Here is a 25,312-nt window from a genome sequence, read left to right on the forward strand (position 1 = left end):
TGTGACTTCGTGTGAATATTCCAGACATATACATGTGAATATTGCAGATATTTCACAGGTGAACATGCTCAAGTAACAGAGCCGAGTGAATATGGTCGGACACAGCTAAAACGTATATTCATTCATAACCTATAAAGGAAGGATCATGGAAAATGTTTTAAGCATGAGACTTTAAATGGATTCACACATTAATGTACAAATAATACAATTTTTGAAGTATTGTAATGATTGTATTTCAAGGTTAAGTGTAGCTATAGTGGGCTGGGACAGCAAAAATGCTATTTGCAAAGTGCTGCAGACCATTTTAATAACTGTTTTAAGTTATTTATCTAAAACAGGCACATAGGTTGTTGTGAAGGACACTTAGCTTGTGTTTAAAATGTATTTTACCTTTCCTTTACTTACATACTTGTAAATGTAATGTCAGTGGTACACTAATGGCACCCCAGTTGTGCAATCAATGAAACAGCAGGGTTGTGGGCTGTCACTGACCAAAATACACAACATGCAGCATGTTCCTTCCAAAAAAAAACAAAAAAACAACTAGGGGTATTCTGTACCTTATTTGGTACTTTGTTTGGACACTAACCTTAAGTAGTGCAATGTAGAATTTTATATGGACAGTGAATATTCTCCACTATCTATAGAATGACAAATCTGCCAACACAGTAAGGTGTGTAGTGAGTTAGGCGCCATTTCGGTGCACCACATACGTCGTGTAAACCTACGCCATCTGCTGGTTGTTAGTATATCACGAGGACCCGGATGTGACTGAGAAACGTACTCGAGTTCTCGCGATATCACCTGTGAGACTTCTATAGCACCCTTGCTCGTTGGAGAAGGGCACAGCGAGGCCGAGGAGCGCCAGTGTCTGCAGTAGGATACATTTCGGCCTGGGTTCTTGCCCTTCCTTCCTTCAGATATGCTGTCCAGACTTGTGTTAGTTTCAGGTTGGTCAGTTTAAACAACAACAACAAAAGAAAAGGTTACCGTTGTTGCTGTATTGTTTTAGTTGTGTTAGTCGGAACGTGTGGTGAATGTGAAGTTGAAGGGTAAAAAGAGCAGGCCTGACTTCGCTAACTAGCTAGCGTTAGCTGTGTGAATGAATTACCCAGTGAGTTTGCGCTAAATATGCACGGACTTTTCAGAAGTACTTTGGTAGTTGGAGTCAAAATACTTTCTGTAGATTTTTTGTTGATATTTGTACTGTCACTAAACTAATTGTTAGCTGAGGTGCTTGTAGCCTTAGCCACATAGCCATGCAATGCCGGTAGCGTCAGTTGTCCAGACAGACGTCCTTCATTCAGACCAAATGCAAAGCTGTGTACTACATACTACATCAGAACAGCTTAGAATAGTGGCATACACCTTTCACATACTACTTAGCACGCTAGTATATAGTATGTATTGGATGTAGACTTAATGTTGTTGGACAGTTTAGGTAGTGAGCATGTTTATCGTTTTTATCCGAGTGAAAAATGTCTCACTTTGGGGGTTAAGTAGTTCAGTGACTTTCTGAGCTGTGGCTGAAATTGCAGGTTATTGTGATCATTGAAGAAAAAGATGAATTTACTAGATACAGTATGTCTAATAGATACAACTTATGAAAGAGAGAGACAAAGTGTGACCTGCTGTGTTTGCCTTCTGCTACAGCATATTTCAGTGTATTTTAACAGAGCTCGTGTACATTTCTTCATATCCAGCTTGCCATCTGAGCAACTTTGAAAGGGTTGTATTGAAGGGCTGTCAGTCTCATTGAGAATGACATTGACTTAATGGCTCATATCTGTTATCTCTCTCCAGGTTCAGCCCTGAAAAACACTGGTTCCTTTGGACCCTGGTATGTACGCTTTGAGGCAGTGATTGTGTTTTCTCCACTATGAAACTTTGTTTTGGCATAAACTTGAAGTTTATAGAAATTCATTAATTTCTGAAATGAAAGTCTATTGAATGTTTATTTTGTTTAACAAATGTGGTCTTTTCAGTGTGGTCCAGGCCTCTCGTTCCCTCCACTCGTCTCCTCAGAGCCTGGCACCTGTGCCCCCTCTGCCAGAGAAGGGAGGAAAAGTCCGCCATGGAATTTTCCCAGAAGAGCTCTTCACGCTGCTGTACCCAAAGACTGGTGTCACGGGTAATTATATATTTTTTTGTCTGTCAGTTGTCTCGGTGGTGGACAGTTCAGGGAGCCCAGAAAAATACATTTTGTTTGTGGGTTATTATGCTGCGGTTGACTGGAGGTTGCAACTTGTAATTCCCAACGTCCAACCAGTAAAAGCCAAACAAATGACCCCTGAACTTGAAATTCCTACTCGTCAGCTTGCGGTAGTCTTCTCAGCTACAGTTCCTTCCCCGGATATGGAGTGATGTCTGCGCACACCATCTGAAGTAAACAAATTAGCTCTTCTTAACTTTAAATTACGTTGTATATACAAGTATTTGCTTTAGATCAATTGACATAGACATATTGGCTTGTTATAGCTATAATATTGACTATACAGATTGCTGTTTGAGAAGGAAAATATACATCACTCATCACAGTTAGCTGGCTAGCTCGTTGCAGACAAAAGACTAACATGGAGACATCAATCTTATTTTTTTCTTACTTCATATTTCAAATTTGCCAAAGTCAAAAATGACTTCATTCCAACCTGTGAAGTTCCACTAATGAGGCACATCGAATGCAGCATTAGTTTTGTACTCAGAGTTTCTTGGCAGACTTGTAGCTTCTGTAATAAACTCTACTTCCTATTGACTTCCTATTTTGCGAAACAAGTTTTTATTTGGTGTGTGTGTTTAAAAGTAACATGCTTTATGTTGTTGTGATGCACCTCTGTGCTGTAACAATAGCGCATGCTGCAGCACACACACCGGCCAGAATGATTTTTACTAGTGTAAACATATGACCGACAGAGCTACCCTTTACCTCTCCTGCTAGCACAGAACATCACATTGCTGTTAAACATATCAAGAGACTACCCAAACTCATGTAATATTTTTACTTACAGTGTGAGGAGACAACACCACAGCTCATAGCCCACATTCCTCAAAGACCTGCTGACTCGTTTTATGTGCAGCATCAAAATATTATCAGGAGTTCATACACACTTACTCTGTTTTAATGCTCTTACAGCTAAATAGCTCACCATATGTTATTACATTACATTAGCTACCTCATTTTAACCCACTCAGTAAGTTTTCCCAGGCATCTAAACACAGGACAGAGCAAGCATGCATGCTTGCTTGTTTGGTGTGGTAATTTTCATTAATCCACTCTGTGTCTGGTCAATAGTGACACTATTTGTCACGAGTCGGTCCTTATCAGTGCCGGTTGAGTGTTGAATTTGTGTAAGATTGGTTGTTTAGCCTAGTGTATTTGTTTAGGAGAAGAGCAAAGCAAGCACATGGCACTCTCAGAATAGCAAACACACCATACCTCATTTTTCAGCTTTTCCTAGCCTGCTCAGTACTTCTCGACCTCTACATTTGTTCCACTACTTTTGTAATGAAATGGCTTAACAGCGGGTGCAAATTGTTTAAACAGCTTCACAGTGATGAAAATTGTAGCTAGGCTGGTGTTTGGCCATGTCTCATACATGCAGACATACACCATAAATATGGTGTTGAAAAAACAACTACATATACAGCATACAGTATTATGCAGTTTAGGACACTGAGGGCTTTTGCCATGATGCTGGGTCTTCCTTTTTTTGCAAAAGTTATTTTTCCACAGAAAGTAAGTGCATGTCAGCTAGCAGCTGTTCATCATTTCACAGGAGATGTAAGGCGTTTATCAGTCAGCCCTGACTGGTGCTAGTTCTTCACCATCTGCTTGGTGTGTAATGCCCCAAAAAGACGACAAATGACCTTTTGTCTCAGTGGATCACTCTATTATTTATTATTATTTTTTGGTGCAGATTTCTTAATATATACACAATGCTCAACTGTGTCAAATAAGTCTCATGGTTTCATTACAGATGTCACGGATCTGGTAAATATGATGTAAGACAAACTTTGTTGATATTTTTGAGGAAGCCCAAAGAACATCACTACGCTGCCTCATACTAATGATTTACTTTGTTCTCCAGGACCTTACATGCTCGGCACTGGTCTGCTCCTGTACTTGCTCTCTAAGGAGATCTACGTCATCAACCATGAGACCATCGCTGCTGCCTCCATTGGTGCAGTGATCATTTATGGTGTCAAGAAGTTTGGTCCCCAAGTGGCAGCTTTTGCAGACAAATTGAACGAGGTGGGTTTTATTGGGCAAGTCATGCTCTTGAGTACACTCACTTCATGTTGACCAGGTTGGTCATACTTCCAATGGAACATGTACGTCCTAATAATTAACTGTGGAAGTTTCTGAATATAGCTTACTTGCCAAACTGAATTCAATTTGTTTGGTACAAGATAACGATAAATAGACCTTGGTTGCACACTAACCCTGCATTCACACTAGCGAGCCACAGAGTGTCATGCGACTGTTTTCCATATGTGTGCGACACCGATTTGCAATTTCACCAGCACAACAGTTTTGAAATTTTCTCCGCTTTATGCTTATTAGGAATGATGTGGTAAAGATCCAACTGAATGATTTCTCAGAACATTCATATGGCACATGTAGTACAACATTTTTTCATTTCCCCCTTCACAACTTTAGTTCCTGTCTGCAATTAGTTCCCATTTACTGCTTGACTCAAAAAACAGAAGAAAAACAGATTAACTAAATGTGTACAGAGACATGAGCGTGGATAGAGTGTGTATGTAGCTAGTACAGTTGGCTTGTCCTGCTAACTGTATTTTGTTAATATGATCACACTGCTTAGTGCAGTATTTAATTTGTGTTTAACTAGTTTGGTGTAGGGGGCATGGTGGCTTAGTGGTTAGCACCTTTGCCTCGCACCTCCAGGGTTGGAGGAGTGCACGGTGTTTGCATGTGCTCCACGTGCCTAAGGGGTTTTCTTCAGGTACTCCAGTTTCCTCCCCCAAAGACATGCGTTGTAGGCTGATTGGCATCTCTAACTTGTCTGAAGTGTGTGAATGGGTGTGTGATTGTGTGTGCGATTGTACCCTGCAATGGGTTGGCACCTGGGATAGGCTCCAGGCTCCCCGCGACCATGTGTAGGATAAACGGTACAGAAAATGGATGGATATTTTGATCTGTAGATATAGATATATTGTGGTGCCTCTGGTGATTGTATGTAGCTAATGCAGTCAGGTTGCACTGCTAATCTGCTTTTAAGAAGGAAAAAAAAAACAACAACTCATGTAACATACTTCAAACAACCAGTACTGTATACTATAGCAAATAGTGTGCTGTAGGCTGTACATTTTGGCTACTACCAATTGGAACTAAAAACACTACAGAGACGTCTATAGCGCTTGCCTACAAGAGACAAACTACAAGCAAGACGAATGACTTGTTGCTCACTAGAGTGAAAGGAGAGTCAGGCCATGCACACCAAGATGTAATTTAAATCCATTTTAAGTGAATATTCCTATCACACTAAATAAACTAAATAAAGGATTCAGACTGGGGTTGGCTAGTATGCACATCCATCTAAAAACATACAAAACAATAATGACTAAGTGGCATGTATTACTAGGCAAAATTGCTTGCTGCCATTTCTGTAGCTATGCTACTGTATGCTAATTCATGCTACTGATCTTTCACACAGTGCAGTTTGAAACCTAATCAAAATATACAGTCTGCACAAAGCTGCACTCACTGCACTCACTTACTTACTTTGAAAAGTAAACCAGTGTTCTTAAAAACCAAAAGTTGAAACTAACAGATGCCATATAATGACAATGTACAAGAAACAATTAAACACTTTCTTTGATTATTGTAGTCATAAAGTTACAGAAAAACATTTATGTACTGAAAAAAAATCCTTGAAAGAAATATTTTTGTGTTGAATCTAAACAGTTTGGCCTAAATAGTAGTAATACTATAATACTAGTAGTAGTAATACATAAACTATTAAGCAGTTTAATAGTTTAGTGTTGATTAAGTGCCACAAAACATTGATATTTCCTGTTCTGGCTCTCTGCAGGAGAAAGTGGCAAAGATCCAGGAGGTGAAAGATCAGGCCATGAGCAGCCTGGCTGGAGCTGTCGAGCAAGAAAAGAAGGAGCAGTGGAGAGTGGAAGGAAGGCAAATGCTTTTCGATGCCAAGAGGGTGAGAAAGCCTAAGAAGATACATTCCTTTGTTTGTGTGAAGCATGCTTTTTTATGCCTTTGCCACTAGGTGGTGGCAGCATTATATTTTCGGTTGTCTGTGCATGTGTTCGTCCCTTTGTTTTAAAACTGATCCAAACAAGGTCAAGGTCACAGCAAGGTCAAATTGTCTCATAGTTTTACTTCAATAGGTTCCATTTTAAGGTATACAAATTAGTAACAGAAAGGACTAGACTTGTTTGCAGCGGAGGATCCCCTGTGACGCCATTGGTGTTGGGTTCTACTTGTTATACGTTATCTTTGCTTCAATGAAAGTTTTTATTCACAAACTGTATTATGTGTTAGATCTATAAGTACTGTGGCAATCAAAATACAACATAAGCAAGCATTTAAGCTATAAATGTATGATGAAAATTGTAATTGTTAGTCACTGTCCTGGCCAGTCTCTAACTTTCTGTGCTCTGATAGATCAAATAGATTACTGGAATTTTATATTAATATTTGTCTCTTCAAATTCCGGTTCGCAGAACAACGTGGCCATGCTGCTGGAGACCAACTACAGGGAGCGGCTTCACATGGTCACCAATGAGGTGAAGAAGAGGCTCGATTATCAGGTGGCGCTTCAGAACCTGCAGCGCCGCATGGAGCAGGAGCACATGGTCAACTGGGTGGAGCAGAACGTCATAAAGAGCATCACACCACAACAGGTACATGGTTCATCACTGTCTTGTCTCGTTATGTAAAAGCATCATGAAACCCTCCTAGACCCTTAAAAGTCATTTAGGTTGATTAATTACAGACACTTAATTTTTAAGTCTTCTTGAGCCTCTTAATGTGAGAATCGTTAAAATAATTGCTGCAGACACTTGGTCAAACTCTTATGATAAATATTTATTTTTATGTTCATTTTTGCATAGTTTTGGCTCACAGTGTAAGTTTGGATATGCAGTATGTTGCTATGGACTGGATTATAATTGAATATGGTGCATGTGTAGTTTATGATAGCCCACTTTTGTTGCATGCAAAAAAATTGGCTGTGGTGACGTCCATTTTATTTTGAATTAGTAACATAAGCTCAGTGCAACCGCAACTGTCAGCACTGACATACCAATGATCAATTCTTCCAATAAAATAAGGCACTGCTAACACTGTAAAATGTCACTTAGATCCAAGTTCACTACCAGCAGGAATGGATGAATGGATATGCTTGCTTATTTATTTTATTTAATTATTTTTTTTAAAAGTTACCTGCTTTAAAGCAGGGATTCTCAAACCTTTTTGCTGCCAGGGACCACTTGAAATCTAAAATAAATTCCATAGGTGCCCTTAGCACAAGCGTATGAACATAATCCAAGTATTTAAATATTAGTCTTATTATTTAAATGTGTTCAATAGCAGAGCTATTTATTACCCATAAATAAATAGAGCTTTTTTTATTCATGGAATGTTCACCAACACATTAGGTCCACGTTGACATTATTTATAGGCAGTTTTGTATTTTGGAGGGTTTGATTATACCTGTTCAATTAAAGGGATTGGTCAAATCTGTTAAGTATAACTCGATATTGAATATAATAACTTTGGGTAAAAATAATACTAGTTGGGTTTTGCACAACTGTAACACTTTAAAAGCTCACAGTCTCCTGGATCTGCTTCACAGACTCTCAGACTTTGTGAACCACTGCGTTAAATGTCAAGGAAATTGTAAATGAACTTTTCAAATAAGGATGTATGCAGTCAGATTGCCTCTGGTGAGGATGTGGTCTACAATTAGTATATTTGTTAATTAAATGTTTCAGAGTAAGTTTGAGTATTAATTGTGTATTAACGAGGAGCTCATGTAGCACACCTATTTAGCAAAAGGTTTTCTTTAGCTGTTTATACACATGGGGGGAAAAGATATTGGATTTGCCTGCCACTAGATGGCGCCATTACCTGATCCTGTCACAGCACTACACTGAGTGACAATCTATGCTGAATATGGAATGTTAAATTTATTTTTATTTTTTTATTAATTAATTAAAAATTGTGACAATCATAAAATTGAGACAAGGAAGTGCAGAAACTTAAGGTCAATTATTAAACTGAAACTCATGCTAGTGATATTCATCTTAATGGCTACAAATGCTCCCAACTGATGTTTGTCCTCTCTGTTTGATTTTCAGGAAAAGGAGAGTATTGCTAAGTGCATCTCAGATCTGAAAGTACTGGCTAAGGCCACTCAGGCCAAAGCCACAGCATAGTTTCTGTTGATGAGCCTCTCCCATCCATAATCAAGCCACCCGCTTTTCTTTATAAGTAAACTATGTCCTCGTAAAGATGGTCTGATTGTGTCCTTTAAGTGTACATACACATTGAATAAAGTATTTGATTATTCACTAACTGGCTTCGTTGCATTTATTCCAGAAGAGAAGTTACTGTGTTTTCACTTGTATGATCCTGTGTTGTTGATATGAATGATAGAATTATTGATATTCAGCACTATGACAATCATCACATACAAATTCCTCTTTCCAATTCTAAGCTGGCCATAAATGCTATCACTAGCTCATTATCCCGGAGGGTGAAGTTCTAGCTGTTCATGATTCATGCGTCATCTTAGGCCTTTTGAACAGCATGGCTAAAAAAAGGTGTTCCCAACCTTTGGACTGAGGATATAAAATTGGATTTTCCGTTCCAGTAGCTCATAATCAGTGACTTAAAACCTACCTGAGCACACTTCCCGTCTAATCGTACAGGTGCAGCTGGACTTTGCACCAGGGTTTTTGCTAAACGAAAAAATTCGGCAAATTTGTGAATTTTCTTCTGGTGTGGGTATATAAATGGTGGTTTGCCGGGATTAATAATGGAATATTAAGGTTGGAACTATACAGACATTCTCAGGTAATGTACTTTTGTTGAATATATAAGTGGTTTGTCTAAAGATTTGTTAAGAGGGTGGGGATTGTTTGATGACAAACTAGCAAAGGGATAAATTTTAGTATCTAACTGGTAAATTGTTAGACAATTCTGATACTTTATAATAAAAAAAGATCATTCTTGTCACTGACAAATGAAAAGTGCGGTAACTGTAAAAGCTTAAATAATATCAAGAACTGTTATTACATCACTTACATAAAGCAAATGGAATTTTCCATATTCTGGAATGAGATCATACTATGGTACACTAAAATAGACCAAAATTGATTTTAATAATACAGTGAGGACTGTACCGAGAAAACATTGTTGTGAGCAAACTCACTTTTTTTAAAGTAAGCTAATTGTATGCAGATAAATTGTCAAAACTATGAACTTATTTTTGAAACTTTATTGTTGAAAGAGTTGAAATTAATCATAAGCTTCTATGTGAAAATTCTGGGATTTTAAGATTGAGCCATAAACTTCTGATTTATAGTAATTTAGTATAAAACCTCATATATTCAGTGTTGTGTAAATAATGATCATATAATTTATAAAACTTGCCAAAAAAAGTCAAAGATTTATAATTCCAATATCTTGCTTAATTCCAGATTTTGCTTTGGTTTCTCATAACACCCTAAGACCTCCTTCTGGGCTCTCTCTTTTTTTTTTTTTATTATATATATATATATATATATATATATATATATATATATATATTTTTTTTTTTTTTTTTGACTTAATGTCACTTCATACCTTGATTACCCTGCATATGTTGTTTTTGGCTCAGATTGCCAGTTTTATTTTTTTTTTCTGGATAGGTGCGTGACATCAGAAAGGAAAAATGTTTATGAACAGCAACGCCCCACTCTCCTCTGCAAGGTACTCACTCAGCTAAAGCCTATTTTTAACCACAACAAGCTGGAAGAAAGAATGACTTTAGGATGCTGTAAATTATGTGGCAGCTTTTATTTTATTTTTGAAATGTATTTATTTATTCAGAATTGACAGTTAATACCTACATCACAATAAATTTGAATTTATCAGCTGTTCTCATGTTTATGAATAGTTTGCATATTTATCATTTTATGTTTGCCTATTAGTTACAGTCGAGCTTGGGCTGGTTTCTGTGAAATTGGGAAGGTTTTTAAACTGATTAGGATAAAAAAAAAATACTCAGTCCAATCTGGCAACCATGTGCACTGCAGTCGATGCAGTGTCTAGTGCTGAGAAGAATGGAACGTGTGAAATCATTTGTCTAGTTTTTTCGATATCAGGTCAAATACTGCGTCGCTGCAGCAAAAATAACACACAGATTGAGATTGAACATTTTCCATTTTTAAAGCCAAGCACTTTTTAATTGAATGGATTATCATCTGATGTATAGTGGCCAAAAACAGCATTATTAATACATGAGAACACTATCAGCAAAAACTGTAAAATATTAGTGAAACTTAATAATATAGGGTACAAAATGTTAGTAACAGTTTTTAAAATATTTAAAGTTGATGTAATGTGAAACCTGGCTTCCAGTACTCTATTATTTGCTAATTTGTCATATGATGTGGAGTCCAGATACACAGATTATCCTCTGATTATATTGTAGAGGTTTCTCATCAGAGGCATCCTCTCAGAGGTCCGATATGTCTCGACCCAGTGCAAAATCCATCTATAGTGAGTAATATCCTCAGGCTTTTTTTTTTACATTTTTCCCCACAGAACTAGTGTATGACTTCTGTCTGTAATTCCATGTTTTCTCTTACAACACAGTGCAAAGGAAGGAATATTTGGAGGCCGTAAACAAACAAGGAGATGCCTTTCAGTACAGAGTGGAGGTAAAGAGTAACTCAGCTAACATTTTTAGAACATTATGGTTCAAAGAGCAAGTTTTGTGGGTGTTCAGAACATTTTATGCAATGTTTGTAGCCATTCAAACAATATTCATGTAATTGTAGGAACATAACATAAAGTTTCCGTCATGTTATTTTTGTCTCACTGGGAATGTTGTGTGAGCAATGTTCTAATAACATTGTGCAGCAAACCATCGATACAACAGTTTTTAGAAAGTTTCAGCCTTTGAATCTGTTGAAAACATAATGAACCTTCTAATAACAATTTATACAACAGCACTGTTGAACTTTCATTTCTAATTCATATTTATATTAATGCGCTCATTCTAATGTTATCATTTCTGTAGTGACAGCTCGGTTACAGAGATTCACAGGGCGATTGCTCCACATAATCTAATATTTCTCTTAGGAAATGTTTATTTAACATTTACACAAGAAATCTCCAGGGTCAGTTTTTGTAACAGTCAGAAGTATATCTGCCCATTTCCGCCACAAGAGTCTCGTCAGGACAGAGGACTTTGTACTTTGTGCTTTCTTACTTACATGACAAGCTTCATTTCTCAAGAGCGAGAGGAAAAGGTGATTAAAGGAACTAACTGATGGTCTCAAATGATATGTCATTCTTTAATAAAAAAAAAAAATTACTGACAATTGGAAAATTGCTGTGGTACAGAAGGGATAAAACAGCTTGGGAAATACTGTTATAAGAAAGTAATAAACGTCAGGGTGGTAATGGGCTGAAATAAATCACACCATCCTGTTGATGAGTACACGCCCCATCATGGCTTATTCCTTACCTGTTAGCTGGGTATAGCTTTATGAAATTACTGGCCACCTGAATAGTATCTTACATACCTTATATTTACAGTTTTATAATTTGACACACTTGTAAAATCAGATGTACAGTTAAGGCAGAATACAATCCAAGCTCAGAGCTGTTAAAGGAACAGAGTAAAAGTGCTACAGACAATCAGTCAAACTACACTTAAGGGTTCAGGCTGTCTAAAGAAGATCTTCCTGGGACTTTTTATGAAAGGAAACCCTCTTGTTGTAGGGCTCTACATAGAATCTGTAAGAAACCCCCTAGAGGGGCAAACCTGTGTGGAGTGCTAGGGACAACATTTTCTAGGTGTATTTTTTTAAATTAAGCAAATTATGTGCAAGTAGGATACTTTATACTATACAGTATGTAAGCATTAAAAAAAAAAAAAAAAACTGGTCAAGGTGTGAAACTGTATATCTGAGAATTCTGCTATATGTTCTGATCATGCATATTTAATGTTTTCAATATTTTGGTGTAATACTTTTCATATACTATACTATACTATACTATAATATAATATAATATAATATAATATAATATAATATAATATAATATAATATAATATAATATAATATAATAGTGGAATGCGCATTGCCATGAGTAACATGGACCATTGATCACCTCAACAGGAAACAGCACAGTTAAAGAGAACACACATACAGCAGATAAATATAAAGTGTGCTCACACAAACACACACACACACACACACACAAACACGGAAGTAGTATTTGACTAAAAGCCCCTTAGGTGTAGTTTTTCTGTGGTTTTACTCTCTCCCTCTATGTATACTTATTGTAATATATAGAGAGTTTACATTTAGTAATTATCATTATGAAGAAATTCAGCTTTTCTTGTTGTCATTAATTAATTTACGATTCATTCCTCAGCACTTGTTTACATGTGAGGTAAATGGGAGGGAGGTGAGCAGCACTGATGACTCCGTGGCCAAGCTGAAGAGTTTGGAGAGCCGAGGGAAAGTGTGGGGTCAGGATATGATCCTGCAGGTGCAGGGTGGCCACTTACAGCTGTGTGACGTCGAAACAAAGGTCAGGGGTCACCGTACAGCACAAGTTTTATTTCATGTTTACGAATGTACAGGAATGTAAGAGTAAGGTACAGTATGTAATGTGCTCTAATTACACTGTTTCTTACAAATATTTCTCTCTTTTACATCTTTATTTTTTCCCCAAACCTCTTGAACTTGCTGACTGTGAAGGAGGTTCTGGACTCATTTCCTCTTGGCAGCATCTCACAGACGAAAGCAATCCTGGACAGCTGCATGTATGACTCCCTCTTGATGGTCACCACTCAGGACAACAGCCGGAGGGCTCCAAATGTTTTCTTGTTCCAGTGTGAGGAAACTGGAGTAAGGACTTTAATCGCACTATTGCTTATGCTCGCTGTGAAAATCAATAAGCATTGTTCTTTTTTTTCTAATGACCTCTTTGAAGATCTGTGTGTTGATAAATCAGGGTTGGATTGTACGTGTTGCCAGTTTATTAGGTACTTCTCACCTAACATATCAGTGCACTTTGTATGGATACAGTTACTGACTGTAGCCCATTAGCCCCACTCTACTCATCAGTGGAAAAGGGCCACCATAGGACCACAGCTAACCAGATATTATTTGTGTAGCAGTTCCTTCTCAGGATCTCACAGCAGTGACACTGGCATAGTACTAGTGTGTCATGCTGGTATGAGTGTATGAGGTGGAGAGGCATTGCTGAGGGTTTTAAACACCTTAATGTTATAGCTGGGTTGAGAAACAGTCAATCCACCAACTAAACAGTGATGCTATGATCAGAAACTGACACAAATAACGGGCTTGAGGATGAGCGGCAATCCCATAGAATGAGATTTTGTGGTGAAAGAGGCTGGGATTTATATATTAAAATGACACTTAGTAAAGAATAAACACAGTGAGTTTTATCCAGTTTGATTGCTCAGTGACTGAGTACTTGGTTAGACAATGTTTGACTATAAGTGTTTCTGTTTTTAGTATAGAGGGGTAGTAGTTGGAAAAGTATGTCAGTGAAGGGATTTTATCACACTGATACACAAAGTTGTGTGCACTGCTGAATTTTACAGGCAGAGGAAGTGAAAGCTGATTTAGACAGAGAGATCCAGAACAAGGATGAAGGGCCGGGATTTCCACCAAGTGAACCACCATTTGACATCAGGTAGGCTTCTATTTGACAACTCTGGAATGTGTGTCTGCATTTGAGATTTGCATCAAACAGTTAAAATATTACTCCTGCCCCTAGAACAACATACATACCTGTAATAATAAAAATGCATCGTAGATGTGTTGCTATATCATTTAAAAAATGTTATATGCATATGAGTATGCAGTGAAACAATGTCTGCAGACAAAACCTTTAGTGATATATCACATCTTCTGCAGGAGTAATCTGGAGAACATAATAAGTCAAGGTTATTCGGGGGGTTTCCGCAGACCTGGCCCCCCTCCAGTGCACTCCACACCCCCTCCACCTGAATATCCTCCTCCTCAGTCCAGCATCTACCACGACTATGGTAAAAGACTCTGCATAAGCATGCCAAAAATTTGGAAACCTCATTATCCAATTCTATACAGAAAGAAGGAAAGTGAAATTGAGTAACAAACTTTGAATGAAAGAATAAAAATAACTGACTTAAAAGCATTCTTTTTTTTATGTAGAAAGTTTGACAATACATACCCTCCATATGCCTCATCAAACCATGTTTATTTGAAAATGTTCTTCAAGGGTTCTTGGATAGTCAGCAGTTCTTAGCATCCTAAAGGTGATCTCCTTGTAACTCTCTCTGAAAATGGATCTCTCTGTTGTAGGGTTCTACATGGAACCAACATAGGTTCTCTCAGGTGGACAGATTGAAAATTGAACCTATAATACACTCTCTAAAGTGTAGTCATAAATCTCACTGCAGGTTCATTTCAAATACACTGCTTTTCAGTGAACGTACAGAATTGTTGTCCATTTCCAAACAGTCATGATGTAAGATTTTGTGGTGAAAGAGGCTGGAGTTTTTATATTCAGATTAAATTAAGTAAGAAATAAAAGATGACAGGGTATGCCATTATATTAAAATAATCAACAATCAATAATCAGCAGCAACAGGGCAGTATTACATATTTTCCAATAACAGCATGTCCCCAAAGCAATTTTTCAAATCTGTTTATAGTTACATTTAATGTCGTGGAACATCCCTGAACAAAGTTAGCTCCTCTTATTACTTAATTTATAGCAGCTGTTAACAGTTGTTCCCTCACCGTCCTCCTTTTTGCTGTCTTTTGAAGTTAACAAGACAAAACATGTAGCTTGTCATGTTACTGAATAATCAGAAAATGCAAAGTCCTCTGTCCTGAAGTCATTCCTTCGAGCAGCTTTATCTCAGACTTTTACAAAGTGCTGACACTCAAGACTCCTTCTGTAAATGTTAAATAAACTCCTTACAGAAACCTTCGTCATAAAGAAAATGTATTGGTTTTTAATCTGTTATTTGTTTGATTATGTGACGTGTCTTCCATACAAGTCCCTGTTAAAGTTACCATAGAAATGTTTACTTGTTAGAATGAACGCATTAATTCAAGCCTGTGATTTGCCGTGCAGCAGGAACTACTGTTAAAGGAAATCAGAATCGGAATCAAGAACACAACAGCACTGTAGTATCAAAGGTTTTAATAAATTAATTGAAATTGTTACAAGTCATTGCATGATATTTGTCAAAGCAGTGGTTCTTGTTTTCAATGGCTAAAAAGAGCTTAAGCGCTCTCACTCTTTTTTCAATTTAGTTTTAATTCATGATTTAAATCTTTATTCTGTATTATGTACAAAACTCTGTTTCCAGATGATCACCAGCCTCCAATGTTTCCACCCAGAGAGGAGAGCTATCTCAGTCCAGACATGCCTGAACGACAAAACCACACAAATCAGCAGCCTCTTCCCCCCCAGTTAGACATCGACAGGAGTGTGGTCAGTTTATCTTTCACTGATTCCGCCTTCTTCTCATCCCAAATCAAGTTTCTAAAATGTATCTAAAATGTATGCATGTTAATCTGATGCCTATACATCTGTTTAAATATCTCTTCCCTCCAGGAAATCCTTAATCATGTTTTGGCTGACATTGAGTTCTTTATTGGGAAAGTTGGAGAAGCTTTAGCACAAGAGGATGGAAAGAAGAAAAAGAAAAAGAAAAAGAAAGGCAAAAGCACAATAATATATGGTAAGCAACAGCAGTGTGGGCTAAGTGATTTTTCATTTCAGTGATACATAAAAATTTCTTAATTCTTTACTCTTTATTTCCTGTGCAGGTGAAAACTTTCCCTCTATAGAGGAATTTGTGGCCTGTCTTCAAAAAATTAAATATGGCTTTAATCTCCTTGTAAGTTTAAAACTCGACCTTTACAAATCTTTCCATTCCATGAAAGGATCTGTGCAATTGCACATGTTGCTTTAAACCCCTGGACTCTTAGCTTTTTTTTTAATTATGTTTTAGTGATATGTTTAATTACCACACTGTAAAGCTGCAAATCATGAACTGCATCAATACAGTGGCCACATAAACCTGTTATTTACTGTATTCTCTAAAGTTAGAGTTTAATCAGTTTTGGAGTTTTATTAGCATTACAGGAAGTAACTAGGAATTTGCTTTGTCTTTTAACATGACAGAAGCTGAAACATGTAGATCAAGTGTATAAGCAAATACTTTGAATTTCTCAGCAAATCAGAATGAATAAATGCCTCAATCAGTAACTAGCCTACTTGTTCAATAAAACATCTGGGCTAAAATGCTCCAGGACATCAGGGACTAATTACATTGTCTCATTTTTCATGTTATAGGGGAAACTTAATGGACACTTAACTAATCCTGATGCTCCTGCCTTTATCCACAGTCTTTTCTCCTCCCTTAATTTTGTGAGTATCTACCAGTTTAACCTGTTTGCTTTGTAAAGGAGCAAAAAAAAAAAGCTTTCTTTGTTCACTGTTAGTCACCACAACAATGTATGGAATAGAAAAATGTTGAAATGCATTTTCCTTTCATTTCATCTGTTCTTTATGTCATGTGCTGAGATACCTGGTCCTCTAATCTTAAATGTCCAGATTTGGAAACTTTCTTTGTGCTTTTTTCTTTTTTTTTATGGGGCGCAAAATGTACCAGGACTCCTCGAATAACTAACCTTTCTCTCTTTCTCTCCTCCTCCTTTAGCTGGTGGTGCAGTATCCTCCTGAGGTGGCTCCTTCAGTTTTGAGTCCCCTTCTCACAGAACAAGCTCTGCAGCTCCTCAGCCAGGTGGTGACTCCAGAGGAGGATCAGCTCTGGAACAGTTTAGGAGATGCCTGGAATTTTCCCAGGTCAGAACACCACACATATTTAATACATTGAGACCATTTTGAAGATGATAAATACAAGTATCTTGGCTTAGTACAGGGTATTGGTCTAGACATTTGCTTTATTGCTTGGTTTGAATCGCAATGATGCTACAGCTATGCATGGGTAAGGGTCCAAACATAATTGGCCAAGTTCTAGCTAGTCGTGGGCTTCTGTTAGGTTACATGTACAGGGCAAGATGCTGATGTTGCATTAGCAGCAGTTCAAAATGATTCAGTGGCTGGCTTGATGTTGAAGGGAGTGTTTTATCCCATTCCCTCTCATGTTGATAGCTGGGAAAGGGGGGCTAGCTGTCTGGGAAGAAATCTGGGCATTTGACAAAAAAAAAAAAAAAAAACGTGCAGTGATGAGTAATCCTGTGGTGAAAAATAGCAGTGGGATCTAAAGAGCATGGCAAGAATTGTACACGCATATAGAGGAAATTACATCTAAATCCAGCATTAGTCTGGAGCATGACCTCTCATGATGCACCACTTATTGGACTTATTGGCAACAAAAGTCAAAATAATGTGAGGTGTTGATGTCTTCCTGGCACATTAGGGTCTGTGATACTCATTAACTCATTAATGGCCATGAAGGGATGAACCAAAGTTCATCCCTTCATGGCCACACTTTATCCACACTCAGCTAGAAACATCCAGTATGATAATATTCTGTGTGACAAGGCACATACCATGGCCTTGGTTCTAGGAATAAGAGAGCAAGTTTTTTTATTTATTGCTCCAGTGAACTGCACAGTTCCAGGAACTTATCGAGCATCATAGGGATGAGGTGGAAAATGTCTGTTTTCCTATCTATCAGACTATCTGTGTGCTCCAACCCAAAGATTTAAACCCAAAGTGTGCATGGCCTAAACCATTTTTTTTTCTTAATAACTGAGTTCAAAATTAGTCTCAACTAGAGATGTGCACTATAATTTTTTTTATTATTATTTCTGTTGGTATCTGCAATTCATTCTAAATAATATTGTATTCATATTTGGTTACATCCCTAGCAGGCACCTAAAAAACTGACAACTCAGTATGTATAAATTTCGCAAGAAGGGCTTTAGTATCAAAGGTCATATTACTCAAGAAACTGTGTACTACACTGAAATTTTTTAAACCTGTTTATAAGATTCACTCTCTTCATTCTTAGATCAAACTGGCCGAATGCAGATCAGATACCACCATATGTTCCACAGTTTTATGATGGCTTCCAGCTGCCTGCACCGGTCCCTCCCCAGTCAGGACACATGAACCATCCTCTGTCACGGAGCAACAGTCCGAGATTTCCAGCTGAGAATGACATGCAACCACGACCTGGACAGGTAAAACTCATCAGAACCTCGGACCATCACCATAGAGATGAGATCTCACTAGTACCTGAGTGTAGATTTGCAGTATTTCTGTAAAAACACACCTTTAACATATAGTATATATACCTTTTTGTTTTGCTGAAGTCTAGATAGATATACTGAGGTATCTTTTTTTAATACATAAAAATAAATCAAATTCTAGATACAAATGCTGCAAAAAATGCTTGGGCAAATTGCATTGGGTAATTATAAAAGACATTGCCATTGGCTGGGAAGATTTCACACAATAAGTAGCAATCATGGTGAAGGTGAGAAGTTTTCACGGATGTTATTAAACAACGCTCTAATGGAAAAAGCAACATAGCCATAGCAAACATCCTTGTCACTATAATTGGTTCGATAATATGTAGGTGGAAATTTCATGGCCCCATAACTAATTGTCCACTGACAAGATTTCACAACACGCTCACAGACTAATCATAAGGAAGATGCGAGAGAAGATACTCGAAAAGAGTTGCAGGATGACCTGAAAGCAGCAGGAACAACAGTTACACAGAGAACAATAAGCAATGAACTACACTGCAGTCATATCCGTACATACACCCCATGCAAAACTCCTCTGCTAAAAAAGAAGCACAGACAAACCAAAGATTAAACAAAATTAGAACTCTTTGGAAATAATAATTAAGCTTTTCACGTTTGGAGAATGAAGAGTTGCACATATGATCCCAAGAACACCATACCCACTGTGAGGTACAGAGGTGGAAGTGTTATGATATGGGGCTGCTTCTCTGCAAACGGTCCTGACGCATTACACGTCATCGGAGGAAACATGAATGGAGCGATGTACTGGGACACATTAGAGGAGGTTCAACCAAGAAACTGAATCTGAGGAGAAGATAGACATTTCAACAAGACAACAACCCCAAATACAGCCAAAATATTTAAAAACTGGTTTCTTAAAAAGAAGGTGAAGGTGCTTGCATGGCCTAGCCAATCCCCTGACTATTAATTGAGGATTTTTAAATTGTGAGTCCATCATAGGGACTCTTGTATCCTTGGCACATGAAGATGATTTGCCAAGAAGAATGCTGCAAACCCTAAATGCTTCTTACTGTAGATATCTCAAAGCAACAACAGCTTTGCAACAAAGTAGTAATGTTCTTAATTTGTGTCTGAATACTTTTTCCCTATCAATTTCAATTCTAAACATATTTTTGTTTCCATTTATTAATACATACTTTTTATTCATATTTATAAGTATAAAGTCAAAAGGCATTATGTGTGTAAATTTGAAGTGGATTTATTTACTGAAGGTATATTAAATAACGAAAAACAAACGTATCCAAATACTTATTTCCCATCGCTGTATATAATGTGTATTAGATGGTTGTAGTTTATTAATGACATTGTTGACACAAGCTGTTTACTTTCCATTCCAGGATAACAGGCCTTTTGGCGCTCCGCCTGAACGGTAAATAACAGTTTGTACTGCTACAACGGATAATTATGATTAAAGTGGACAGTATTGCCATCTGAATCATAATACCTTAATCACTTAAAGTACATCAAACTCCAGTCAGTTTTTTTAGAGCTCAAATTTTCAGAACAAACAAATTAAAGATGACTTCACTTTGATTTTCTTTCATCTTGATACAAGAAATGTGAAAATTGTGAAAAACAACTATCCTGTGCTTATTTCAGGACTCCTATCTGCAGTCTTTTCAATACACTTTGTAAAGTGTCGCCTCTGGCTTACTCACTAGGAATCTAAATCTACATCCAAATTTCTGTAAAGCTGTTTGGTGACAGTGTCTACTGGCAAAAGTGCTGTACAAATAAACCGAATAACACATACATTTAGAAGCTTTAGATTCACTGTTAATGTCATTTCTGTAAAATTATGCATCTACAAGGCCATTATTTGTTACGCAATCTGGGCTTTTTTGTCCTGTAGCTCAGGAGAACCTCCGCTCTACATGCGAGTGGTCTACGATTTCACAGCCAGAAACCGTCAGGAGCTGAGTGTGATGAAAGGTGATGTGGTGCAGGTAAGATCTACTGCTGAAAAGTCATACTTACTTGATTCATTCTCTCCTGTTCACTTTTACTTAACATTGTGTATATTTTCTTTTAACCTTAGTGACTGTATAACATAATTATCAAAATTCAATTACCTGGTGTAACTCAGAAGAGGATGGGTCTTTAGAGTCTGGTTTCTTCCTTACATAGTCTTTTAGCCTTACATAGTCTTTTAGCCTTATATAGTCTTTTAGCCTTATATAGTCTTTTGTTCATTAGGGCTCTATATCAAGACCAGGATTTCTGTAAAATCTGCTGTGTGACAATGTCTAAAAGCTTTATACGAATAAGCTTAAATAAAATCAGTTGGGTCTGACTGACTAGCCAGACTGCAATTACTGGCTGGCCTTTTTTCTTTTTTGAAAAATGTGCATACCTTCTTTCCCACAAAAACAACATTGTTTTGTTACCCCTGTTTGCTCAGCTTAAATCTAAGTAACACCACCCTGTATGTGAGAAGTTGTTTGTGAACATGTTCCCACAGGTGGTAGACAAGTCCAGGCAATGGTGGATAGTGCAAAACAATCGGGACGAGGAGGGTCATGTGCCTCCAAATGTTCTAGAGCCCATGAATGCACAAGAGCCAGCAGTAAGTTCATCCAGTTTTCCATTATTTTATAGCATCATCCACCATGTACATTATTTGTACACCATGTACATTATTTGATAGCACATCCACAGCTGTATTTGAATTGATTTGAATGTCAAGAAAGCAAAGACACACACAAGAGGTGTTTAACTTTGTCTTCTGTCCTACCATTGTGTCAGAGAATGAATCGACCTCCAAATCTCGACATGAAATCCAGCCCAGAGGAAGTCAGGACCTGGTTACAGTACAAGGGCTTTTCCAACTCGTAAGGAACCATTTAGCAATGTGTATTAACTGTTCAAAACTGCATTTTACAAAGCCACCCTATAAGCCTGAACGCTGTTTCCTTCATAAATTACTGCTCAGGTCATGACATTACACATGGTATGTTCCATCAGCTGCATAGATTTAGTGACTAATTCATATATCCTTGAAGGGAAGCTTGCTATGTCGATATCGTCTCTGTAGTTCAACAGAAAGCTTGAAATAGGGTGTGGAGAAATGGCGTGTTCCTCTATGATTAAGCAGCAACAACAACCTATGGACCTCCTTGGGGCCAGATTATACTTATGTTTTCAATAGGCTACTAGACTGCTTGGCACACGTCATTATGTTTTGGGAGTGTCCCACTCTTGTCACTGGTTAACAAGGAATTACTGCAGCTGTCTTCTCTGATAGCACGAGTGTTTGCTCAGGTCTGTCCACCCTCTTTATCGTTATATACTCCCTATCAATAGCTGATAGCCTGTCCTCCATTTAACATTCATTCTAAGCATTTTTGGCACAACTGTAGTAATTAGACTTTAGTTAGCTCAGAGTTTCAGCTTATCTTGTTCTGTGTACAATTTTCATGCTGTTAATTCATTAATGAATGAAAAAACGCAGGTACAGTTTCATGAGGTGTAGTAGGTATCTATTAAATTTTTTTGCAATATGCATATATGCATACATACACTATGTGGCCAAAAGCATGTGGACACCTGACTGTCACACCCATATTTGCCAATTCCAAAACCGTGGGCATTAACACAGAGTTGGTGCCCCCTTTGCTGTTATAATAACCTCCACTCTTCTGGGAAGGTTTTCCACTGGATTTTGGAACATGGCTGTGATGATTTGGGTTCATTTAGCCACAAGAGCATTAGTGCGGAGTTGGCAATCCAATTCATCTCAAAGGTGTTCAGTGAAGTTGTGGTCAGGGCTTGGGCCACTTGAGTTCTTCCACACCAGCCTTGGCAAACCATGTGTTTATGGACCTCACTTTGGGCACAGGGGGATTGTCATGGCCCCTCGGTTCCAGCGAAGGAAAATTGTAATGGTACAGCATACAAAGATATTCTAGACAGCTGTGTGCTTAAAACTTTCTGGCTACAGTTATGTGGAAGGCCCAGATATGGGTGATGGTGAGGTGCTCACATAGTTTTGGCCATATAGTGTATGTAGAGTTAAGGGCAAGAGTTTGCATCCCCTACGATTTATGTGGATGGAAAAAAAAATCTATAAAAATGCAATTCTTTAAAAAAAAAAAGAAAAAAGTGACAAGACGACAATAATGTTTTTAATTACTCTGTTGGATTCCAGCCTTAATCTGAAGAAGGCCATCTTGCAGAATTATAGCATATGTCAAGGAAAATGTCTTTTACATTTTGTCCAAAGTATATGCAAACTTTTGCCTGTGTGCCTGTATATCTAAACTGCACGCTTTAGTAGGAACACCTGTAGCCCTGCTTATGCATGTAATTATCCGACCAGCTAATCATGTGGCAGCAGTGCAATGCATAAAATCATGCAGATACTGGTCAAGAGTTGTGCTTAATTTTCACATCAAACATGATCAAATAACCACTCTTTAACAAAACATTGCCTGGTCTTTTTCCAATCTTCAACTCTCCAGTTTGGGTGAGCCTGTGGGTACCGCAGCATCAGATTCTTCTTTTTTTTAGCTGGCAGGAGTGAAACCTGATGTGCTGTTGTAGCCTCAAAGTTCAACATGTGCATTCAGAGAAGCATTTCTGCTCACCGTGGTTGTAAAGGATGGTTATTTGAGTTTCCATATCCTTCCTGTCACCTTGAACTTGGCCATTCTCCTCTGATCTCTCTTATCAACAAGGCGTTTCTGCCTGCAGAACTGCCTGTCGCTCTTTTGTTTTTCACACCATTCTGTGTAAGACTGACTGACTGCGTGAAAATCCCAGAAGATGAGCAGTTTCTAAAATACTCAAACCAGCTCATCTGACACCAACAGCCATGCCACAGTCAGCCACTGAGATCACATTTTCCCCCATTTTGGTGTTTGATGTTAACATTAATTGAAGCTTTTGACCTGTATCTTTATTTTATGGATGTATGATTTTATGGACTTCACGGCTGCCACATGACTGTCTGATTAGATAATTGCATAAGTGATCAGGAGTACAGGTGTCGCTACTAAAGTGGCCGGTGAGTGTACAGTATCTATAGACATACCTTTTTTTAATTCCATTTTTGTCTATTAACTATAAAGTAGAGATTTTTTTTTTAAATCATAGGGTATGCAAAATCTAATATAAATTAAATCATGTAATGGAATGCATATTAGTTAATTAAATGTCATAATAGAAAAAAAATGTTTTCGTGCCATAACCTACCATGTACCTACCATCACCACCGAAAAATACCTATATATAAAATTAATAAGTAATTAAATAGTAGTTTGCGCATTCAGTATATTTGTAAATGTATGGATTAATAGTTTTACAAATTTCTTTATAAATGGATATTGAAAATATTCAGCCATTGTATTTGTTAGCCTTAAGCTGACATGCTGATATTTAAACGTGTTAAATAATTGACTTTCATAATTGGACCACAAATGTGTTAATTATAGATTACAATGGACTGTAAAATATACAGAAGCCTGTTAGCTACATCTATAAGATAAGAGTTACTCAATCAACTAGTTACTCATGTGTGGGATTTTCACTTTATGTGCATTTAACTCACTGCCACTGCCCATAATCAGTCTTCTGCTGGTTTTGAAGGGAACAAAGTACAGAACTGTTTGGAGCACTGTTAAACAGGATTGCAGCTGTGTGTGAAGTGCTGGCACAATATTCATTTATAACACAGTGCTATAAAACACACGTCTCTCTTGCCTTGCCTTGCCTGGGTATTGAGTGTGAATTTTGTGTGTATAGGACAATACGAAACCTGGGTATGATGAATGGAGCATTGCTTTTGGGCATGAGGCGTGATGATATACGAGCTGTGTGCCCTGAAGAAGGAGGTCGTGTTTTCTTCCAACTGCAGGCTGTTAAATCATCTATGGCAGTATGTATAAACATGCACACACACAAACACACATATATCGTTTAACCAGAACCCTTGCTTATTACTGCTCTAACAATGCGTCATTTCAATCACCCAAAGCTAAAATTAATATTTGTTTATACATTTATAATAGCAGATAGGTTATAAGAAAGGTTATATGCACATATTTCAAATGGATGAACATGTGCTTGTTTCTGCAGCTTGCTAGTGAAGCAGAATATAACCACTACAATGGCCGCTAAACCTGACATCATGGGCTTTGGTGAGGGGGCAGATGGCGGTTGACGGAGTCGCTCAAGAGAACTGCACAGTGATTATATGCTGGCCTTGCCATCATTTGTTGGTTCATGAAACCAAGTTTATGATCTGAACATAAATATCAAATGAAGTTATACTCCCAATACAATTTTAAATTGGTGGTGAAAATCTGATGTTTCATGTGATGCCTTTCTTGATCCTGTGTTTATCCTATTTATCTAACATTTGTGTCAGAAGAATGAGTCTAAATTTTAATATGAAGTTAATAGTGAAAGTATATATGATTAAAACATTAAAAAATTCATATTTACAGTCAGATGTTTTCAGTCTTTGATCCAGTTAAAAATATCAGCAATAACCAGAAACTATTCCAAAGACACATTATTATGTTTATATTATGATTATTATTATGATTACAGCATTAACTCTCCATATTGCTTGTGTATCTTTGTATATACATTCCTCTTTACTTTACAGACCGGAATTTTCATGCAAGAGTGTAGGTCATGTGTCATCACAAAATATGATCACTGCTATCTAGAATGGTTTTGCAACTTCTGGTACACCAAACTTCTGAACTTTGCCCTATTTAAATGTATTGATGTTCAAATAAAAGTGCCTTTTCATCAATGGAAA

General features: G+C 37.5%; 2 protein-coding genes across 2 annotated transcripts; both read left to right on the forward strand.

Annotated features, from left to right (window-relative positions):
• The first annotated feature begins 795 nt into the window (after positions 1-795).
• Positions 796-8,560, forward strand: atp5pb (ATP synthase peripheral stalk-membrane subunit b). The gene is made up of 7 exons (XM_026928081.3): positions 796-950; positions 1,804-1,840; positions 1,986-2,131; positions 4,086-4,249; positions 6,054-6,179; positions 6,706-6,885; positions 8,344-8,560. Exons 1-7 carry the CDS (start codon positions 923-925, stop codon positions 8,419-8,421), a joined length of 759 nt encoding a protein of 252 aa, XP_026783882.2. The 5' UTR covers positions 796-922; the 3' UTR covers positions 8,422-8,560.
• A 149-nt stretch (positions 8,561-8,709) lies between these two features.
• On the forward strand, positions 8,710-25,312 carry eps8l3b (EPS8-like 3b). Its single transcript, XM_026916796.3, has 20 exons — positions 8,710-9,061; positions 9,898-9,958; positions 10,683-10,750; positions 10,847-10,911; positions 12,638-12,796; positions 12,967-13,116; positions 13,839-13,930; positions 14,155-14,285; positions 15,600-15,724; positions 15,848-15,974; positions 16,063-16,133; positions 16,592-16,666; positions 16,959-17,104; positions 18,279-18,450; positions 19,881-19,912; positions 20,396-20,489; positions 21,005-21,109; positions 21,289-21,374; positions 24,286-24,418; positions 24,619-25,312. Exons 2-20 carry the CDS (start codon positions 9,921-9,923, stop codon positions 24,658-24,660), a joined length of 1,911 nt encoding a protein of 636 aa, XP_026772597.2. The 5' UTR covers positions 8,710-9,061; positions 9,898-9,920; the 3' UTR covers positions 24,661-25,312.

Source organism: Pangasianodon hypophthalmus, chromosome 8 (assembly GCF_027358585.1).
Source record: "Pangasianodon hypophthalmus isolate fPanHyp1 chromosome 8, fPanHyp1.pri, whole genome shotgun sequence".
NCBI classification, from domain to species: domain Eukaryota; kingdom Metazoa; phylum Chordata; class Actinopteri; order Siluriformes; family Pangasiidae; genus Pangasianodon; species Pangasianodon hypophthalmus.